Here is a 19,638-nt window from a genome sequence, read left to right on the forward strand (position 1 = left end):
GCCTAAGATAACAATCCTGCTTTTAATACAAGCCTGTGTTTCAGTACTACTATAACTTCTTTATATATATATATATATTCTCTATTATAGCCCCAAAATTATGTGGTCCTGGAGGGACTCCAACCCAACAGCAACTACAATGTAGAACTACAGGCAGTAACACGCTGGGGTCAGATACGCCTTAAAAGTGCTAAGGTTTCTCTTCATTTTAGCACGACACAGGACAACAGGAATAATAGTGAGTAATTGTATTCAGACACCTGAATGCTTTATCTCTTCTTTAACTGGAATTTGAATGTTTCAAGTAGTGATTTCTTAAATTATTTTCTTTAAGCTGGCTGTTTGATAGCAGAGTAATCTCATCTTGATGACGTTGAAGTTAAATTTCCTGCTAAAGCTTGATAAGAATTTTTGCCTATTTCTTTTTCTTAGTTCCTACTAACCTTAGAGAAATGCAATGAAAATGAATGCATTTGCACCACTGTGATGTTAAGACTTTAAAAATGCAATACATCTATAAATCCTTGCAATATTTCTTACTGGCTGCTGTAAATCCATTTCTATATCTTTCTCTTAACTGGACGGTTTTGACTTGCAGTGGTTTTCGAAATCCTGACTATTTTGACTAGCCTATGAATTCCAGTTTTTGAACCATACATATGTGTACTTTGTAGGAACTGAGATAAAACATTGACTCTTCTGTTGGAGAATCTTAATTTTTTTGTGCCTGATAAATGAATTTTCAAGAAATTATTACACAGCACAAAAATTCAAATTTAAAATCTTGATATCTTTAGAGGTCAGATTATTTCTTTTTAAGATTTTTAAAACTTCACATGTTAAAGCAATGTTCAGTTCAACTTCGTTCTGGTAAGTGGAAAAGAATCCCAGGTGCCATTACTATGCATTATTATGGCATACAGCCAAAGTAGCATTAAGCAAGCTATTGAATTTCTTTCTCTCATTTTACTATGACAATGTAATTTAAGATTGTATCTGAATAAGTGAGTAAACTGAGTCTTAGTAAATGTTTTTATAATTGCAATACAATACTGAGTTACTGTCTTAACTTCTGATACATCTCTGATTAATCAATAAGGCAATAAAGCAAAACTCTGATAAGAAGATGCTAGGGATATCATTTCTAATATTCTTTCCTGATTGTTTCATTTTCTATCCATTTACTTTTTGATTTTAAAGTACAATCAATTTTTTGGCACCATTTTCATAACATTACATTCACCCTAAATAGCCTCATCTAACTAACTGATTGATATTTTTCCTGGACCCTTCTGCATGTATATTTTGTTTGGACATGTATAAAACACTTTAAATTAATTGCTACCTAGGACAGACCTCTGCATCTACAGTTGTTTCCTGTTTTAATGCACCAAGAAGATAAAACAGACTTAAAATCCATTTCCTTCCATTCTCTCGCTATATTAAGCTCAATTTTACAACCTTTTTGGGCCATTTTAGAGACAGCAAAGGGCCAAACTTTGGTATCTTGAATGTATTGCCTTTTCTTGGAAGTCATAGCAGAAAATGAGCTTGAATCTGCACAGTGTGGACATAAGGCAAGTTTATGTTGAATCCTTGGTGAAGCACTATATAAGTGAATACAAACATTTTGCCTTTCCACTGGCTCACCTTGACTGTACCTGTGTTTTCTGGCATTGCCCACAGAAATGACCTAGTTTTCAGGAACATGCATGATATCATACTACTGTTATTTTGCCAGATTAAATTACAGCTCCAAAGAAGAACATGTAACTGAGTCTACTTTATGTAGAAATAATGTCCCAGGAGTGGGCTGATACCTGAATTTCACATGAGTCTGAGGCAGGGCTTTATTCTGGAAGCTATTAATTTATTTCCCTCATTTTACTATGAGAATAGCCTTCTAAATTTTCCCCTCTTGGAAGCAAGGCTAATTAATCAACTGATGTTCAGCAAGCTTTATTATTAGACCTGATAGTTATAGTTAGGTTATAGTCTTTCAAAACATTAAATGAAGACTTTCTGCATAATGCAGTCCCTCTAAACTGGAGCTGGTATAACTGAGCTTGTACTTTGCCTGTGTAGATGTCATTCCTTACTTTTTCTTTACGATAAGAAACTGTTTCACTGGTGGTGCTCTATCAACTCTCTCTGATATTGTTGATATGTCAATAATGGGGTTGTGCTGGGAGAGGAAGACTTTTGTTTCAATTCTCTCTCTCCAGAACAGTGTTTTTTTTCTGATTCTGATGCAGATCACCTGTAATTTACCACATTATCTTCCTCTAAGTCCTCTACCAAGTGGCATTTATTCTACCAATAATGACTGGTGGGTTCATCGTTTTATGTCCACACCAGTGATACCTCTTTCCTACCATCAGGGTTTAAAGTCCTTGAATAACTTGGATAATCTATCCTCTTCTTGCCCCTTTTACTTAATAAAAGTCTATCAGTAGTTTCTGTGGAAGTTTATTATCTATATAGTTTTTTGTGCTTTATTTCAGTTTACTATATAGACCTTTTCAACTAAGAGTTTAAATGGCTGCTGTATTGGTTTTTAAACCAAATTAATACTACATTCAGAATATTTTCAGAATATCTGAACATATTTTCTGTTAAAGCCATGGATGAAAGAATTGGAGATTATTTGAGCCCAAACTGGTGATACCACACATTTTAGTCAACAGAGCATTCTACTGAGAAGTATGTTTGGACCTATTATGAAAATGGCTGTATTATGGCTTATGTGGAAAAGCAAATACAATCTACCCCTGAAGGAGATGCAAATAGATCTGAATTAGTCTTCTGACTCTCACTAAAGTTAGCTAGTTAGAACTACTTCTGCTTGAGGTATTTTTGATAATACTCAGAAGCAGATGGAGAAATCTGAAAAAATAATTGCCTGAAATATTATCTAGGACAGGACATTCATGCCCCCTCATCATTTGGGGAATTTTATGGCCTTTGGGAAGTAGTTCCAGAAGCACCATTCCAATTTTGCTGGAGTCCCACTGTCAATTGCTCAACTCGCTGTGGAATTAAGGTCTTTTTTTAGGTGGCTGTTCTTGTTGTCAGAATGGAATCAGTCCATAACACACTGAAGTAATTTAGTCCTATGGACTTCTGTGAGCTTTGACCCCAGCCCTTTGGTGTTATCTTTCCTCGCTCTTGAAAATATCTTGCCTCACTGTATTCATGGGCCTCTCTTCTGGGAAATGCAGCAAGATTCTCTCTCTCTTCATCAGTGTATGTAGTGTATAGTTTAAATCAGTGTTCTTCTTCTGAAATTGGAGAGAAAACTGCAAAATACAAATTTGGTTAAACTAAAATACTTTACATTGATATATACCTAACAGGTTCATGTTTGTACTTTGCTCTATCACTTTGTGATTTCCTTTCAGATAGCATAAACACTTTGATTACCTTGTGAAAAAAACATACACGAATATGGTAGATTTACTTCAGTGTAAAAGAAGCAAGTAAAAAAGTAAAAATGTATCAGATTAAGCAAAAGATTGAAAAAGTAAAATTTGTCCAAAAAGCAGTTTGAGTTTTAGTTGAAGTTATATGTAGGGTACCATATTCAAGTTCACGTGTTTCTCATGATGACTGTTGAAACTTAAGTCTTTTTCTCTCAAGTACACAGCTAATAATTTGCCACTTCCTAATAATTGGAATCTTCATTTTTCACTTATATGTAATATTGAATTAAATACAGGTTTTTTTGTTAATCTGATGCAAATTCTTCCCTCAGTCAGAACTGTTATATTTGACAGTGTGCAATGAAATGCATTTTGAATCCACACTACAGCCTCTTAAACTGAAAACATTTAGGAGTACTGACAACACTGCTAAATATTCATATTCATGTTACCAGATGAAGGGCTTGATGAAGGACATTGCAATACCATTGCTTGTTGGAAGGCACATGTATCACGGGATTTGTTCAAAGTTCATTCTGCTCGTACAGTGTTTTTCTAAGCGTTCACTGTTCACTGTTGGAGACACGAAAGCAGGCAAAAAAGATCTTTAATCTGACCACAGTGTTCTCATATACCATACCAAAGCACTGTATTTACTTTGATGTAATAACCACATGCAGCCTCTGTGGGTTACACTCAATTCTGTCCTCAGGTTTTTGGCTATATTCAAATACTTTGCAAATATAAAGATGATGAATGATTATATAGAAGTACAGCTAGATACCATGCTTGTTGAAAGAGTCAGAATGTTAACTTCTCTTATTCCTGGGAATATAAATACACTCCCTTTACTTATGATCCTTTTGAAAATTTAGAGAGCATTTTCATATTAGCATTGGTGTGTCTTTTTTGTCTCTCTAAAATATCTTTACTGAATTTCAAACAAATTATATTTTTCAACCATATGGACCATTTGTTTTTTATAGCTACAATAATTTCATTTAGCTAAGATATTAAAATAAGGTAGGTTTGTGATTTTTTTCTGAATTTGAACATTGTTGGCATAGTCATTAGACAGCACTGTGTTAAATAAATAATTTCTTTATTTTTCTGTGTGCTGTAGATGAGCAGATATCTGCTGGGAAACCTCCAAAAGGACTGGTAGATCCTTACCCAACTTTTCAAAGAAGAAAACCCACTCGTTTTCTTAAAATTGGAACTCCTTTCTATCAGGACAATCAACTTCAGGTTAAACTCTACTGGAAGAAGACAGGTTTGTCAAATTTTTGTTTTACTGTTTTTATTTTTTTAAGGAGGAACTCTCCTAACCTGTCTCAGACTTGTAGAACATTGTTATACTATACTGAGCCTCATTCAATCATTTGAAGTCAAATACAACATCCATCCTTCTATCCCTTCACCTTCACATTGGAGTGAAACATCGCCTCTTGTTATGTCTGCCAGAAAGAAATTATGTGTCAGCTACCTAAAAATTGTAGTCATGTTGGAGTACTGAATCTTCTCAGAGCTGAGATGATTTTTGCTTCAGAAGAAATTGCTTCTTGTAAATAAATAATCAGAATTTGTCCTTACATCACAGAACTTTTGTGACTAGGCATGTAGTCTCCCTGGAATGTGGTCAAGAGATCTCAAAGTGCATACTGTTCCCATGTGCTACTCCTTGGGATGCCACTGCAGCATGACTTCTTGGACTTTGTCAGTTGAGAAATGAGTCAGAAAATGAGTCTGTATGGAAATCATGTAGTGATGTCGCAAAAACTAAACTACAGTCTGAACCACAAAATTTAGAGCTACAATGGTTGCGTGAGGGCCATTATAGGCTTGATGCCAAGGTTTATCAGTCACTTAGAATTAGAATAGGAAAAAGAGTTTGGCAAGACCACAGCAAAAATCTGTACATTGGTTGTCTGCTAGGCTACATGCACCTTTTTTTTTTCTTGCAGAAAATCTAGTGATGATTTTATCTTTAAGACTGAAGGAAAATACTGTACATTTTAAGTATCTAATCAGATCCCATACAGCAGCTAAATAATCTTCTGTAGTTGCCCGTGTTCCTTACTGAGTACTAAGGGGACCAAGATGATCAGTTCAGACTTGACAACTCATATGTAGAAAACCTAGGGATGCCTAATATCTCTCTGGTAACAGGTTCAATACTGAACAGTCTGAACTGAAAAAAAAGACAATGTCTCAAGGTTCAAAGTAGATATCTTGAACTAGTTCTTCTCTAAGTGTAAAGGTAAATTAGCTATCAAGCTTATAAGTAGACATTGCATTGTAAATGTCTAATGTTGACATCTAAATCTGGAGCTGTTTTCCACATTGTAACATACCTGAAAGTCTATTTGTGTTAAAGACTATATATATATATATATATATATAAAGAAAAAAGTTAAGCATTCTTATAATGCAAAGTCTGAAAGAAATGCCTCCTGTTTTATTATATTGGCCCGTGATGTTAGAGGCAGATGTTGGTGGTAGGGCAGTAGAGACTGAACTTGCCAGATGGTATTGCACTATTGCATTACATGTTGTTGTTGTGTGATGGCAGCAGAGGAGCAGTCTGACAAATTGGTGTCTGACCTGGAGGTGTGGATGAAACAAAGGTGTGGAACTGAATTCCTCCATGAAAAAAAAATGGCATCTATTGATATTCATCGACACTTGCTGAACGTGTATGGAAAGCAAACAGTGGCTGTGAGCACAGTGAGGCAGTGGCAGCAGCAACATGAACAACAAGCCATGTTCTGGAAGACCATGAAGATTTTTGTAAATGCGACATGACATGCAGCCTTTATTCATCACTGACAAAGAGCATAGCTAGTGGTGGTGACTTTGTTGAAAAATAGTGTTTTGTAGCTGAGAATTTGCTCTCTCAGTGTTATTATGCTGTTTGTAGCTTTTGTAGTTTCCATGGAAATAAATAGGAGGCATTACTTTTAGAGGGAATTACGTTGTTGAGATGAGTTAATGGATCAAAGGAACTTAGGAAAGTTTTTACTGTTTAGAATTAACTGTTTGGAACTAGTGTAATCCCCACCACTGAAGATCATCAGAGACAGATATGTCACACGTCATTTAGAAATGACATAGTTTGACTTCCTGTTACTTTTACTTGAATTGCAAGGAATGTTCTCGCCGAGTTCTTGAGTTACTTACTGTACAGATTCTGGTTTTAATCTCTGTACATCCAGTAATACCAGGGGGACAACCAGATGTCCAGTTTGGTTATGTAGTGGCTCTGTCACATGCTTCAGTCCTGTAGTGGAAGATGTCTTCATTATTCTCTCATAACAAATTGTGATAGCAAATGTGTGTAAGAGGGGCAGAATATGGAAGCTTGTCAGATTTTCTTTTTTTCTTTTTTTTTTTTTTCAACAAAAATTTCTGTGTTCTAAGTGACAGCATATTCAGTAACTCAGCAGGAGCCATTGCCTTATGTAAACTGAAATACAGGCAATTACCTTCTTAGAAGATAGCAACTTCCACGAGCTCTGACAGGGGTTTGGAGTTGAGGTAGTCCTCGGATGAGATACTGATTGAAAATTTACTAGTGAGGATGGGCTGCAGAGCAAACTTTTTTCATTGCACTTGTGAGCACAGCAGAAGGGGCATATTTTCTGTATCTTGTCATAATGAAAGACAGCAGTCACAGGAACCAGCTGATTTTGAAACTGTACTCGCACTTCTTTGTCCTTTATGAACTGCACTGTCACTAGTTGTGTTTAGGGATTTGTAGGAGGTATGTGACTGCAGCAACTACAATGCTAAGACTTTACTTCAGTCTACTGTATGACCTGATGTCTAGGTTGTTTTCATTGCCAATTGGCAATCAGAGTTCAAATCCTTCCTGACAAGTAGCTGACCTCTGTATCCTACATGATGGATGAAAGCAAACAGGAGTCCCTATTGATTACTTTAATTTTATCATTATTTTGTACATTATTACAAAAGTGATCAGACAGTGGAAGTACCACCAGAAGTACCAAGCTGCTAGTGTTGAAGGAGCAGTTGAACAACAGTCTCAGATACAGGTTTTGAATTTTGAATAGTACTGTGTGGAGCCAGGAGTTGGACTTTGTGGATTCCTTCCAACTCAGATTATTCTGTTCAGTTTTACTATTGAAAGCTATGATTTTTTTTATTTTTTTTTTAGCAGAAATACAGTCTTCTTACAGTCCTAAAATAGGATGTGTGAGTATAAAACAAGTAGTGACTATGAAAATACCCTTAAACTATAGGAAGTGTGTATCTTGATAATGTTGAGTGTTTCCATGACATAAGAAATAATTCAAGAAATACAAATATGAAGCTTGAATATGTTGGACATTTGTAAATTAAGTAAAATTTCAATTGTTTGTAGCAATCTTTGCTTTGTCTAGTTTGCTTATAAAGATTTTTGGTACTTTCTGCAATGGATTTAATGGTCCTAAACAGAGATGATTGCAGTGATGATGATATAAATATGTTGTTTAGATTTTAGAGCTTTTTAAGATGAAAACATTTTAACCAATGTGATAAGTTGATATAAAGCATCTTTTAGCTGTATTAAAAGTTTTAAAATTTAGCAAAACAGAAATGTTTCGTTTTGTAAGAGTAATATTACTCATTTTCTGCAGGAATAGCTGCTAGTATCATTAGACCTCATAATTATTTTTTTTTAAAATTCTGTCCGAAACCAAGACAGCTACCTAAAGAGTTTCATACTGTTTCCCACGCCACAAATTACAGAATCAATCAGAAGAAAAGACCTGTATGGCTATCTGGTGGTCTCATAGCACTTAAGAAACACAAACATGTTCCTAAGGTTAGATTATTTTTTTTATTTTCATTGTTCCATTTCCTACCTTAGAAATCATTTTGTATTTGAATTTGAACAATTTTACTCTGTCTAAGAAGGACAGAATGGAATCATAGAATAATTCAGGTTAGTAGGAACCTCTAGAGGTCATCTCGTCCAATGATCTGCTGAAAACAGAAATAACTTAGAGGGTAAATGAAGTTGTTCAGACTGATCTGTAAGGACCTATAACAGATGCTGTTACTGTTTCCAGAATTTGTCCTTTATGAACACCAGGCTGCTGAGGCCATCTAACAGTGCAATGCTCCTTAGGATTTCCAGAAGGCATGGTGATATTTCCTGACAGTCAAAGATAGTTCTGTCATTACTATGAAGAAGATATAATCCTTGTTGTCATTTGCAGATGTGCCTCTAGGAAGCCAGTGAAAGAAAACCTTTTTTTTTAATATCCCTCTGAATAGAATTAATCTGACTGTACAAGAAATGAAACAGAGAGGATGTTGCAAACTACTACTAAGCTGGTTTTATTTTATGCATTAAAGAAGCAACTGCTTATAAGTTGAACTGAATAATGTGCTAAAGTCAGGGTGGAAGATCCTATTTCCATATATATGTATCATAATGTACCACAATTTGGTACCTTGGAAGGACTTATATAGGCCAATTCCTTGAGTGTCATTTCCTCAGTCCTATTAGCTTCAGTAAGCATGAGACATGAATGGAATGTAGGATCTGAACTTTACATTAAAAGAAATACCTTTATGAAATAGTCTTTCAATCTGAATGCTTTGGTATTATGGCAATAATGATTTTACTTCAGGAGGTATGCCAGCAAGAATAACAGCACACTTCAGGCGGTACAAGGTGCTTAGCAAATGCACATAATTTGACTAGTCAGTCATCACAGAAGTGTATTGTAATTATAGGATACAATGATTTCTTTCTGAAAGAAGAAAATGTCTTTCACTTGCTGCCTCTGACTTAGGCCTGGGATTAGAGAAACACAGTACATTCCTTAAACAGCATGAATTCTGCTTTTATAAATGAAAAGGGGAACTTTCTTGTGGCCAGATTTTTTGGCCATCTTGACTATGTGAAATTAAAAATGATGTGCTATTTATGTCAAGTAGTGGAACCAATTTAAAGAATTAATTTTTAACTCCTTGGTGCTGGAGTCACAGAGTACCACCCATTACAGAGTATTAGTGCACTTTGAGAACCTTTCTTAAAGGGACTAATTACTTATTACTATTAAGATCCTTGGTATCTTGGGCAGCAATCAAGACTGAAATTGTAAAAACAAAAATAATTTTACGTTTCCTGTGTTCCATAGGTTTGGCAACCACAGAGCTGAGGTTTTGGACCTCAGCTGAGCAGTCTTCAAGTTATTGCATGGTTATGTATTTTTAGGATATGAAAATAAGAAATATCTCATAGCCTAAAGGAGAAAAGAACTTTTATTCTTTATGAATTCACAGCTTCAATCCTCATAATTTGCTGTTATAATTCTCATACATGAAAATACTAGAATGTAATTTAGTATGATGACTCCTTTCCAAAGCAACGTATCACAATAGTATTTTCTAACACATTGCATGGTTTTCACTACTGTTTTCTTATTGCTTGTTATTAGAGAATAATTTAATTGTCCCTGCTCAGGTAAAGATTTAGTTTTGTTCACTTGTCTTTGAAAGAAGTGTATGGACACTTATGTCTTTGTGTTCAAATTAAACATTTGAAGTACTTCTAGATATTTAAAATCAATATATATACCCCTTAGTTTTGCTTAAAAAGACAAATATTTAAAGTGCATTAAGACTTGGCTTCAGGCTTCTTTCTTTGTATTTCTGGTAAATGCTATAGCAGAGAAAAAAAAAAAAAAAGAACACTTAAAACAGGGAGAGGCAAAGAATCCTCCATTGTCTGGTAAATCAAGCAAACAAGAATAATGAATTAAATTACAGGGAAGAATAAAATGCAAGGCAAGGCAAAGCAAACAGAAAGCTGACACAAATGCTTTTAAAACCAGATCTTAGGAAAACAAAATTAACTTTCACTTAGTTCAGAAAGATAAATGAAGTGACTGTGTGTGCCGATTCTTTGTCTGCAATAAGGTATTTCATATGGCAGGTTTTAAAGTAATATAAAGGTTTCTCCATGTTATCCTGTGGTACTTGCTTGCACAGCTAGTGCCACTGAAGTTAATGAAAACCCTTCAATGACAGTTGTAGTTTTAGTTGTTAGTGGTAAGGATTCAACAGTAGTTTCTTAACACTAAGTAATTAGTTTGATACTGTTATATCGGAAGACCCGTGTTTAAACAGCTCACCATTTTCTAATCATGTATTTAAGCTGGAATATATTTGTACTTGAAAGTATCACTTTGGTCCAGATGGTTCTTTGAAAGAGATCTCACTGTTAGTTACAGCGATGTATACACTAATGTATTTTATCTTTGCATGTGAATCTACTGGCTCAGCAGAGGTTGACTGCATTATGCTCAGTTGTATTTAGTAAAGTTGTCCCTGGGCACAGGAATCTTTGACTAGATCCACTGTTCAGTGATCCACCAGGAGACATTGCCTGTATTCTATGGGCTTTCTCAGCCTCCTTCCTAGTGAAGTGGGTAATATTATCAGCTATAACTTTAGTGGGATGTTATTCCAGACTTAAAAGAGTATCTTGTCAGAAATATTCTCTGTGTGATTCCTTCTCCTCCCTCACTTTGTCTCATATAGGCCTAATCTAATTTCAGGAATAAAATTTTTGTTATCCTGATGCTGATTTTTAAGATCTCTGACTTTCTGCTTCCTAGAAGAGAATTAAAAGGCTAAAAATGGATAGTTTGCATTTGGTTTATGTCCAGATGTGAAGAGATAATGGTACATCAACAAATAATACAAATGGTAGAGCAGATAATGCACAACTTCTCAAATAGTAAGCAATGTATTAGTTGGACAAGTGGTAGAGTTTTAAAATCATATTTACAATAATGGCAACCTCAGGGCTATCTCCCCTGCAATGGAGACAATGTTAGGGAGAGATTTTTGAATGTCACAGTTTACCGCCTTGCTTCATGTTTCCACAGACACAACAGAAAACCACTAATGACTGCCTTTCACTCGCTTCCAAACCACCATACCTCTCAGGGTGGGTGGTTAAAGCTCTTGGTGTGAGAGACTTAGGAGAAAGTTTTTCCAGTGATTAGTCCCAAGGAATGTAATTGGAATTGGTTCAAAGTTTGCCAGGAAATGAAATAACAGAAGCCAAATTAGAATTACCTATTGTGGTAACAGAGCAAAGGCAGCACGGAGCACGGAAGAGTGATTTTGCTTAGCTGATAACCACTGACATCTGCTTGAAGGCAGAGAGTGGCTGTACCATACTACGTTAAACTAGTTCTAGCATTTTGTCTGGTTAACTCATGTGGTATGACTTATTAATATTGTACGCAGTGTACACTGTTCACAAGCCCTCAGTATGACCTGTCATACTTTGGAATTCCTTCGGTAATTGTGAAAATGTAAGTCCCCTTTTTATTCTTAAACTTATTAACTGAATGCAAATTTAATTTCTTTTGAACTTACATTAAAAGATCAAATAGAAATATAAGTTCAGTCCAAAGATGGATAGACCTGCAATCAGACTTCAGACACATGCAATATCAAGTTGGGAAATTATTTATCAGACCTAACTCACTTCAAGGCTTTCAAAAAATTAACTATTCAGCTAATAAACTAATTCCTGGCTGACTTAACTTTTCAGGAGAAAATACGTTTTCAAAAACAGTATCCCCGAGCTGTTTGTAAATCTTTGTCTTACGTCTTTAGACAGTCATACCTGGAGCAATCCTTCCATTCCTATTGCGAGTAAAAATTTCCTGGGGGTACTTAGCTTATCAAGATACCTTTCATACACTGTGGGTTAATAACTGCCTGTAAATGCTTTCCCTAAGTTTCTGGTATGGCATACCACGATGCAGACACCATGAATGTCCAGTTTAGGACCTTTGGGAGAATTTTGCATGCATTGTACGTGCAAACAACCCACTTGTCTTTTTCTTTGCATAAGGTATGAGAAAGCAGTGACAGGTGCATGTCTGCATCTCCTCTCACAGAGGCTTTATGGTTAAGGTGGATGTGTAGCTGGCCTCTGGAGCTGGTAAGAACTCCCACATTCCCTACCCTCTGTATAGCCTCTTCACCTGCATTAAGGTCCGGATTTGTCAGAATTAAACAGAAGGCTTTTCAGTAGGTATAGAATGATAGCAAGCTTGGACTTGTTTGTAATTTTTTAATTGAATTCTATTTTTGAATTATTAGAATGTATGGCTATGAAGGAGCCAAAAGGGAAGCTTTTATGCAGGCTACAAGCAGCTATTATGAAACTTGAAGTTTACACGAGGCAAATTTCCTTGTAATAGAAAACCAGAGTGAGATGTTGTTGAACTCACTTTACATAGGGTATTGTGTGTGGGAAAAGCAGTGGGAGTAAAGGTAATCCAGAATAAAGATGATCCCAGATTTAAATCTTTCAATACAAACATCCTTAAACCTTGAACCTTTGAATCTTAAACCTAAATATGGACACAAATGCCGTGGCTCAAGCCCACCTTTAAATTACACACTAATTTTTAATATTGTTTTTTGAAAGGATTACTGATGTATTATGCAAAGAATGTGTTCTATAGAAAGAAAGTTTGTTTTAAATGGCATAATGTAAGAAACAAAATCTTTGCTATTTAAACGATATTGCTTATATTCCATATAAGAGCAGGAAACCGTACATTTTGCCTTGTTAATAACTGTTTGTTGAATGAAGTTTAAATGTCAACTGAGGATTTTAGTGTTTATTTTAATCATACTGCTTGTATAGCTGATCACTAAAAAGTTCTTTTTCTCAGAGCTGACATGAATGCCATGAATTTCATAGACAAATATTTGACATTTGGGGTTTTATTTATTTATTTATTTATTTTACTACTGGGTTAATCAATACAGAGGAAGCTAAAGGAGCCAGAGCTATTTTCATTTTAGTCTTATAGGAAAGCTTAGCTAAAATGACTAAGAGAGAACACTTCAGCAGCATAGTTTTTACAGGGTAACATGCATTAGCTCATCAATACAGCATTTTATAGTTAGTTAAAGGTATGTTCTATGTCCCTATCTATCCTAACATTGTTTGACTGTTCACTTTGCATTTACTTATCAACCATAAGTTAAATAAAACACTTATTCCTTTATTATTTCTTGCCCTGGGTTACAGGAGCAGCTTATTCCTATTTCTTACAGAATTCTTTGACTTGTACACAACTTCAGGTACTTAAGAGATTTATTTTTCTTTATGCAAGACTTAAATTTCACCATTTACCATTTCACTGTTTACTGTTTACCATAGCACAGTTTCATCACTTAAAATAAATAATTTTTGTCCTGATTGTTTTGTGGTGATATCCTGTTTGATAAAGTATTTATACAGAGATCCCCAAAGCCTTACTGTAACTTTACCCTAGAAACAAGCAAGCTAGTTGAAATGTGTTTCACGTGCCCTGAGCTGACTTTGCCCTGAGCTGTGATATTAAATTTAAAATCTTTGCCTGATCTGGTTAAGCTTTGCTATGGCCTATTTTTTATAGCAGTAATGCTGCAAGACACACAATCCAGGAAGGGAATTATGTAATTTCATCATATTTTCTTCTTCCTTTTAATCTAAAGCAATCAAAGATATGTTCAAGACCATCTTTTAGCTGTACTTTATACAGTCATTAATGTCTTGATCCTGTTGGGTACTAAACTTTCTTGCCTGATCCATTAGCTGCTCTTAACTACTGAAATCAACACAACTGTTCCTGTGCTTAAGTGCTTGAATCAGGGCCAGAGTACTCAGAAGCTTGCAAGATCAACACTCTCCAGGGTAAGAGAAGAGAAGCAGTCACAGCCCCTCATAACTAATCACTGCAGTTCTCTTTATGAAGCATCATCTTTAGCAATGTATAATTGGCTTAGGTATGGGCAGAACAAGTTGTTTCAGTAATTTTCTTACTGAGTAACTTCTTAGAAATTGCGGTTTCATTATGACATTCTAGTGGAAGGGTGGTTGACAATAGAAGGTTTGTGTATGGCAAGTTATCTTCCAAACATTGAGAACAACTGTTTTCTTTTACCATATTTAATTCTAGTGGGGAATTATATCAAACATTGCTTGAAGAACATGAATAGCAAGATAGCTTTGCATCAATAGCAAGGTAGCTTTGCAGAGATACTCATTTGGAATTGAAGGTTCTTTTTATGGGTGAAACATAAGAGGGAGAGAGTCAAAACAAACATCTTTTCAGCATGATTTAGAGCATCCCCAGATCAAGACATTTCTAGTTAAGGTATTTGAGTATTTTGTTCATCAAAGTTAGAAGCAAAAGAGCTAAGTATATGTGGAATTTTAAGAACATGCTCATGTGATGTCTGAATGTTTTCTTAACTCTAGGAACTCATCACATACTACTGAAAATTTACCTTAAAAATCATAGAAGAAATAATTAACATTACCTATTAATTCCTATGGGAGGATTAGTTGTATGCAACTGTCTGAAATGCTGTCTTGTTTAGGCAGATCATGTCCATTTTGATAACTTTAAGTGATTTCTTTATGTGGTTATTTTAAGGTATTTTTATGGGTACAAAATTAATTGTTTGGTTACGCTGCCTGCTGTAACAGTCCTTTAAGGAGTTCTTAAGTAGCTGTTCTGTTGACTAAATTCACAAGCTTGAAGTTGCTCAAATGAGTGCTAGCACTTAGTATCTCCTGCAAGTCCCATATTCTCAGTTCTGGGAAAGATGAATTATTGCAGTTTATGGTTATTGTGTCAATCTTTTTCATGTCAGAAGGTATGTTTTCTAACTATGATAGCAAGAGAGCTATGAAAGTTGCTAAAGACTTCTAATTGGAAGTACAGAATCTAGAAATTTTCTAACTATTAAGAGGAAGACTGATTATATACAAGGATTCTTTACAATATGATACATGAAATATCAGAGAATTGAAAGAGTTGGGCAGTTTCTTTGCTGTGTGATTATCTTATTCTAGAAGAAATGGTAGAGCTTTCTAATTAAGCTGCTAAAAGCAGTTCCGGTAAATGCTGGATATTCTGTATATATTAACTACTCAAATTATTTTTCAGAAGATGATACAGCTGTGTGTTATTGTATTAACTTCAGCTGGACTTAATGCAGAACCATTAGCCGTGGTGATAGCGGCTGACATTCACCTAGGCTGCAGCTTGAACTGTTTATGTGATGCATGTTGTTGAGTTTGTAATGGACAGCTGAGAAGAAAAATCTTAATAAAATTACAGTCATAATCTCAAAGGAAAGAGAAAGGGAGGATAGGATAAGCTTTGTTTCACTTGTGCAAACGCAAATCAGTTGCCTAAGAACTAAACTCTAAAGCCATGATCTTTATAAGCAGTTTCATGAAAAAAGTACATATTTTCATCTTATTTTTTTGAAGTATCTTATGTGACCTTTTAGATCATTCCATACATTTTGCCTCCTGCTCCAAGAAAAATTTCTAAATAATATAATTTTTAAAGCAAGCTCATTATTTAATATGCACACTTCAAGTATGCATTACACTGAGTATTTCATGCCTCTAGCTCAACTTAATAAAAAAGTCTCACTTTTCCTCATTTTTCACATTTTTTAAGAAGTCTCAAATAGGAAACTTATTATATTTCATTTTTTTTTCTTTCAACCTAAATTACTTAAGATGAGAAGAAATTTTAATATTGAAAATAAAAATCTAGGGATGTGTCTTAATGAAGAGTTTTGGATAAATTTAGCTGTTGCTGTCATGCTGTCATAATGAATTCCATTTTATGGCTGCTGTTGTACATATGTATGTGCATGCAAAGATTAAATATTAAAATACAGAAAATCTTGACTTTCAATATAGGCTGTTATCAGAATATAAGATGTGAACACTATCAAATATAAGGTTCATTTCTTAATTTTTCTTAAATAAACAAATACAAAATTATAGTTGTTAAAAACTTTCATCATACATTTACAGTCCATGTTGAGAGGGCAAGGAAGAGAGAAATATATATATATTTTTTCTCAGTTATTCCTGATTTTCTTGCTTGAATAAAGATGTTATCAGCTGTTTATGAGTAGGTTACTTAGGGTTTGCTAATGCAGGTGATAGGCAATAGAAACAGACTAACTCAGATGAAACCTGCTTCCAGATGTACTGTGAATTTGTGTCTTCATCAAAGAAGCATAACAAATGGGAAAGCCCAGCAACCAAGAGGCAAGTGAAAGCACATCCAATTATTTATTACTTTTCAAATGGAAGGGAACAATCACAAAGCAGCAAGTTATTTCTTTAGGTATCTTTGAGAGAGTGTTGAGCTTCTAAAGAAAATTAGCATACACATTGTATTGCAAACAGCTGTTAAAAAAAAAATAAAATAATCAAATTTCAAGGGGGCTTCTCATCAGTCTTTTTACCAGAGTGTCATCTGAGCTAGTTTCAGGTACTGCTTGTTTTCTCTTTAATTTATGATCTTTCCCTTCTGCATCCCGCTTGCTTGTAGCAGTCTAATGCCAGAGCAGGTCTAAGGGCATCACAGATATTTGTTTTCACTCCTGAAACACACAATCAGGCATTTGGTATTAGTGGCTATGGCATACCAAGTTAATTAATAGTAACAAACATATAATTTTGCATCTCCTATACAAAGACAAAGGAGAACTAAATCCGGAAAAATGACAGGATGTACTGTCAGTATCTGGTGAGTTTTTCTTCTTTTGTCTAGTTCTTAATTGCCCTTTCTTTCACTTTCTTTTGCAGCCAGTCTTGAGAAAAGCAACTGTAAAATACAATGGCTACCTCTACAATTATTTGTAGGGGTCTCAAAAGAAATGAAGATCTGGAAATTGCTTGAAAGTTTATTGTACTGATACTTATGAAAGTTTTGAACTTGATTTAAATGGAACCTAATTCCCTTTTCTGAAAGGGAAAATCTCAGAGACTTGCAGACATTTTCACGTACCTCCAGGCACACATTTCTCAAGTACTGCCAGTAAGCAGTGTTGGAACACTCTGACAGTATAAATAGTGTCAAGCAATTGGCACAAGGTCATTCACATCATATGCAGGATGCTTGGAAGAAACAGCATTGAGATTTTTTTAAATGTTCACATCAGTAGATGCTTACGTTTCTGAAAATGCCAATTCTCTGTTTTTAAAGTTATCCCTTAAAGTTATGAATGTATAATAGTTCATTTTTATTAATGAGTGCTTATGAACAAGTGAGGAACAAGTAGCGCTAGGATGCTTAAACTCTATTTATATCCAAAAAACTAGAAAAAGTTGCAGTTGTGGGGGTGTAATTATAATTTGTCTTTTCCTCTTTTTTTTTGATCCGTTTAGATATCAGCATGAATCAATTCCAAGTCCACTCGTTACTGGAATCCTGTGCACACAATGATACCAAGGGACTTGAGAAAGTAACTGAGCTGACTTACGTAAGTCTTCATTCAGACTTTTACTTGACTCTGAGTAGCTCCTAAGCTGCAAGAGAACGGATAGTTCTGCAACAAAACACAGTTTGGTTTATACTTTTTCTTACAGGAGATAGAAATGGTTCATCTGGAGTGGTTTTTGTCTTTGTTTCCTTTTTTTTAATCCAAGCTAGGCTAATATTTTTTTTGTTGGTGATGGTGGTGCTGTTCAGAAGACATTAGCAGGCTAACAGATTTAATATATATTTCTACAGCAGATAGAAGGCAGCTTGTTTTATAATAAGAACTAGGTGTCTAGAAAAGTACAAATATTTAAGAGTAATAATAGCAATTATAAACTAGCGTGGTTTTTTTAGACACAAATGTGGTTTTCAGAACTGAGAAGAACAATAGAATTAGAAAAATAATGCAATACTTGGAAAATACTAAATATTAAATCTGAAAGTTGGACACAAATAAGGAGAAAAGCTCCATGTAAATACATGTCAGGACAAATACATTCTATGGGGGTATTCTTCGTACTGAAATAAAACATAATTCATCCTTAGTTCTTACCTTAACCTGTACTATCAGATCAATTCAGTACAATTAATATCATATAAAGCTAGAATAAATAAAAAGAAAAAAAATCTCATGCAAGAGGCTGTTAGCTTGTAAGGTTTATTACCTTATGAAGTCAGCAAGTAAATGTTAGAGATGAATTAAAAAAATGATTGTTGTGTAATGGTATGAAGAGTCTCAATATTTCAAGTTACAGTCAATGAACTTAGGAGAAAGTTTGTATTTAATGAGTTTATTTCCTCTAGAAGTCAGGAAAGATTATTTGTATATCTGGCCAAATGCATTGTGGGATTAGTAAATTTATTTCTTTTCTATCATTTTACACCAATTTGTACAGTTACTTTGTAAAACTATGCAGGCTCATTCTTATTACAAGTAATCAGAAGACATCTACTGCTACAAAGGGTTTGATAATCAATATGATAATTCAAGGCAGATAAAGAACTTTGGTTTCTGGTGCTGAGCATTTACGCTTTCGTCCAGGGTCCATGGACTTTGAAGTTAGAGAATTTGCTATTTTCAGAGTGCATTTTGAGATGTAGGTGAACATGAAGCCTCAGTAAGTCTAGTGAAAACCCCAATTGACTAGCAAGTATCTGCTTTAAGCAGTGAATGAGAAACAGTGGCTACAGAGGATAACCTGAAGTCTTACATAAATGCACCAGCATCTTTAACAAATATCAAATTGCAGTCATTTGTAAAGGAATAGAAGGTGCACTTTTGTTTTGTTTTGTTTTCTTACAATAAAAGTAGAACCAACCCAGTTAGAATTATAAGGAAGAGTCAAACCTGTTAGAGTAGTAGGTAGGAAATAGGGAATGAAGTCCATTCTCAGCCCAATGCATGTCCCATTGAAAATGCTCTTCCACATGAAGTTTTAACTAATGTAGTTTGGGATTAACTTCCAAAAAAAGTTGGTGTGAAGCAGAAAAATACTGAAGATTAGTGATTCCAAGGAGAAAGAAAAAAATAAAAGGCCATCAAAGACCTGGGACATTAGCCAAGAAAGTGTTATTGTACATTTTCCCAGAAAAAAACACACAACTTTTTTTCCTTACAGTTTGATTTGTGCTTAAGCTTTCAGATTGATTTTCAAACATACTTTATACATGGTAACATTAAGAAGCTACCATGACAGTTATACTCCGTGTAAAATTTTATTTTTCTATCATTGTTCTTAAAAGGAGAATTTTGCTGTGTAATTCAGCTGTGGAGTTTACCTTCCTGATAAGATAGAAGCAGTTAACATACTAAAGAGGAAAGTAATTGATTCACAGTGCCATGCTGAACTTTGAATGCGTATTAAAAAAGC

General features: G+C 34.7%; 1 protein-coding gene across 2 annotated transcripts in view; it reads left to right on the top strand.

Moving 5' to 3' along the window:
• ANOS1 (anosmin 1) overlaps positions 1 to 19,638 on the top strand; it is a 127,005-nt gene that overhangs the window by 98,176 nt on the left and 9,191 nt on the right. For both annotated transcript variants that reach the window (XM_031596120.2, XM_090125946.1), the window contains 3 exons: positions 91 to 238; positions 4,546 to 4,695; positions 17,674 to 17,768. In XM_031596120.2, coding sequence (XP_031451980.1) covers positions 91 to 238; positions 4,546 to 4,695; positions 17,674 to 17,768 — 393 coding nt within the window. The remainder of the gene's footprint in view (positions 1 to 90; positions 239 to 4,545; positions 4,696 to 17,673; positions 17,769 to 19,638) is intronic.

Source organism: Phasianus colchicus, chromosome 1 (genome assembly GCF_987193195.1).
Source record: "Phasianus colchicus chromosome 1, bPhaCol1.hap1.1, whole genome shotgun sequence".
Taxonomy (NCBI): domain Eukaryota; kingdom Metazoa; phylum Chordata; class Aves; order Galliformes; family Phasianidae; genus Phasianus; species Phasianus colchicus.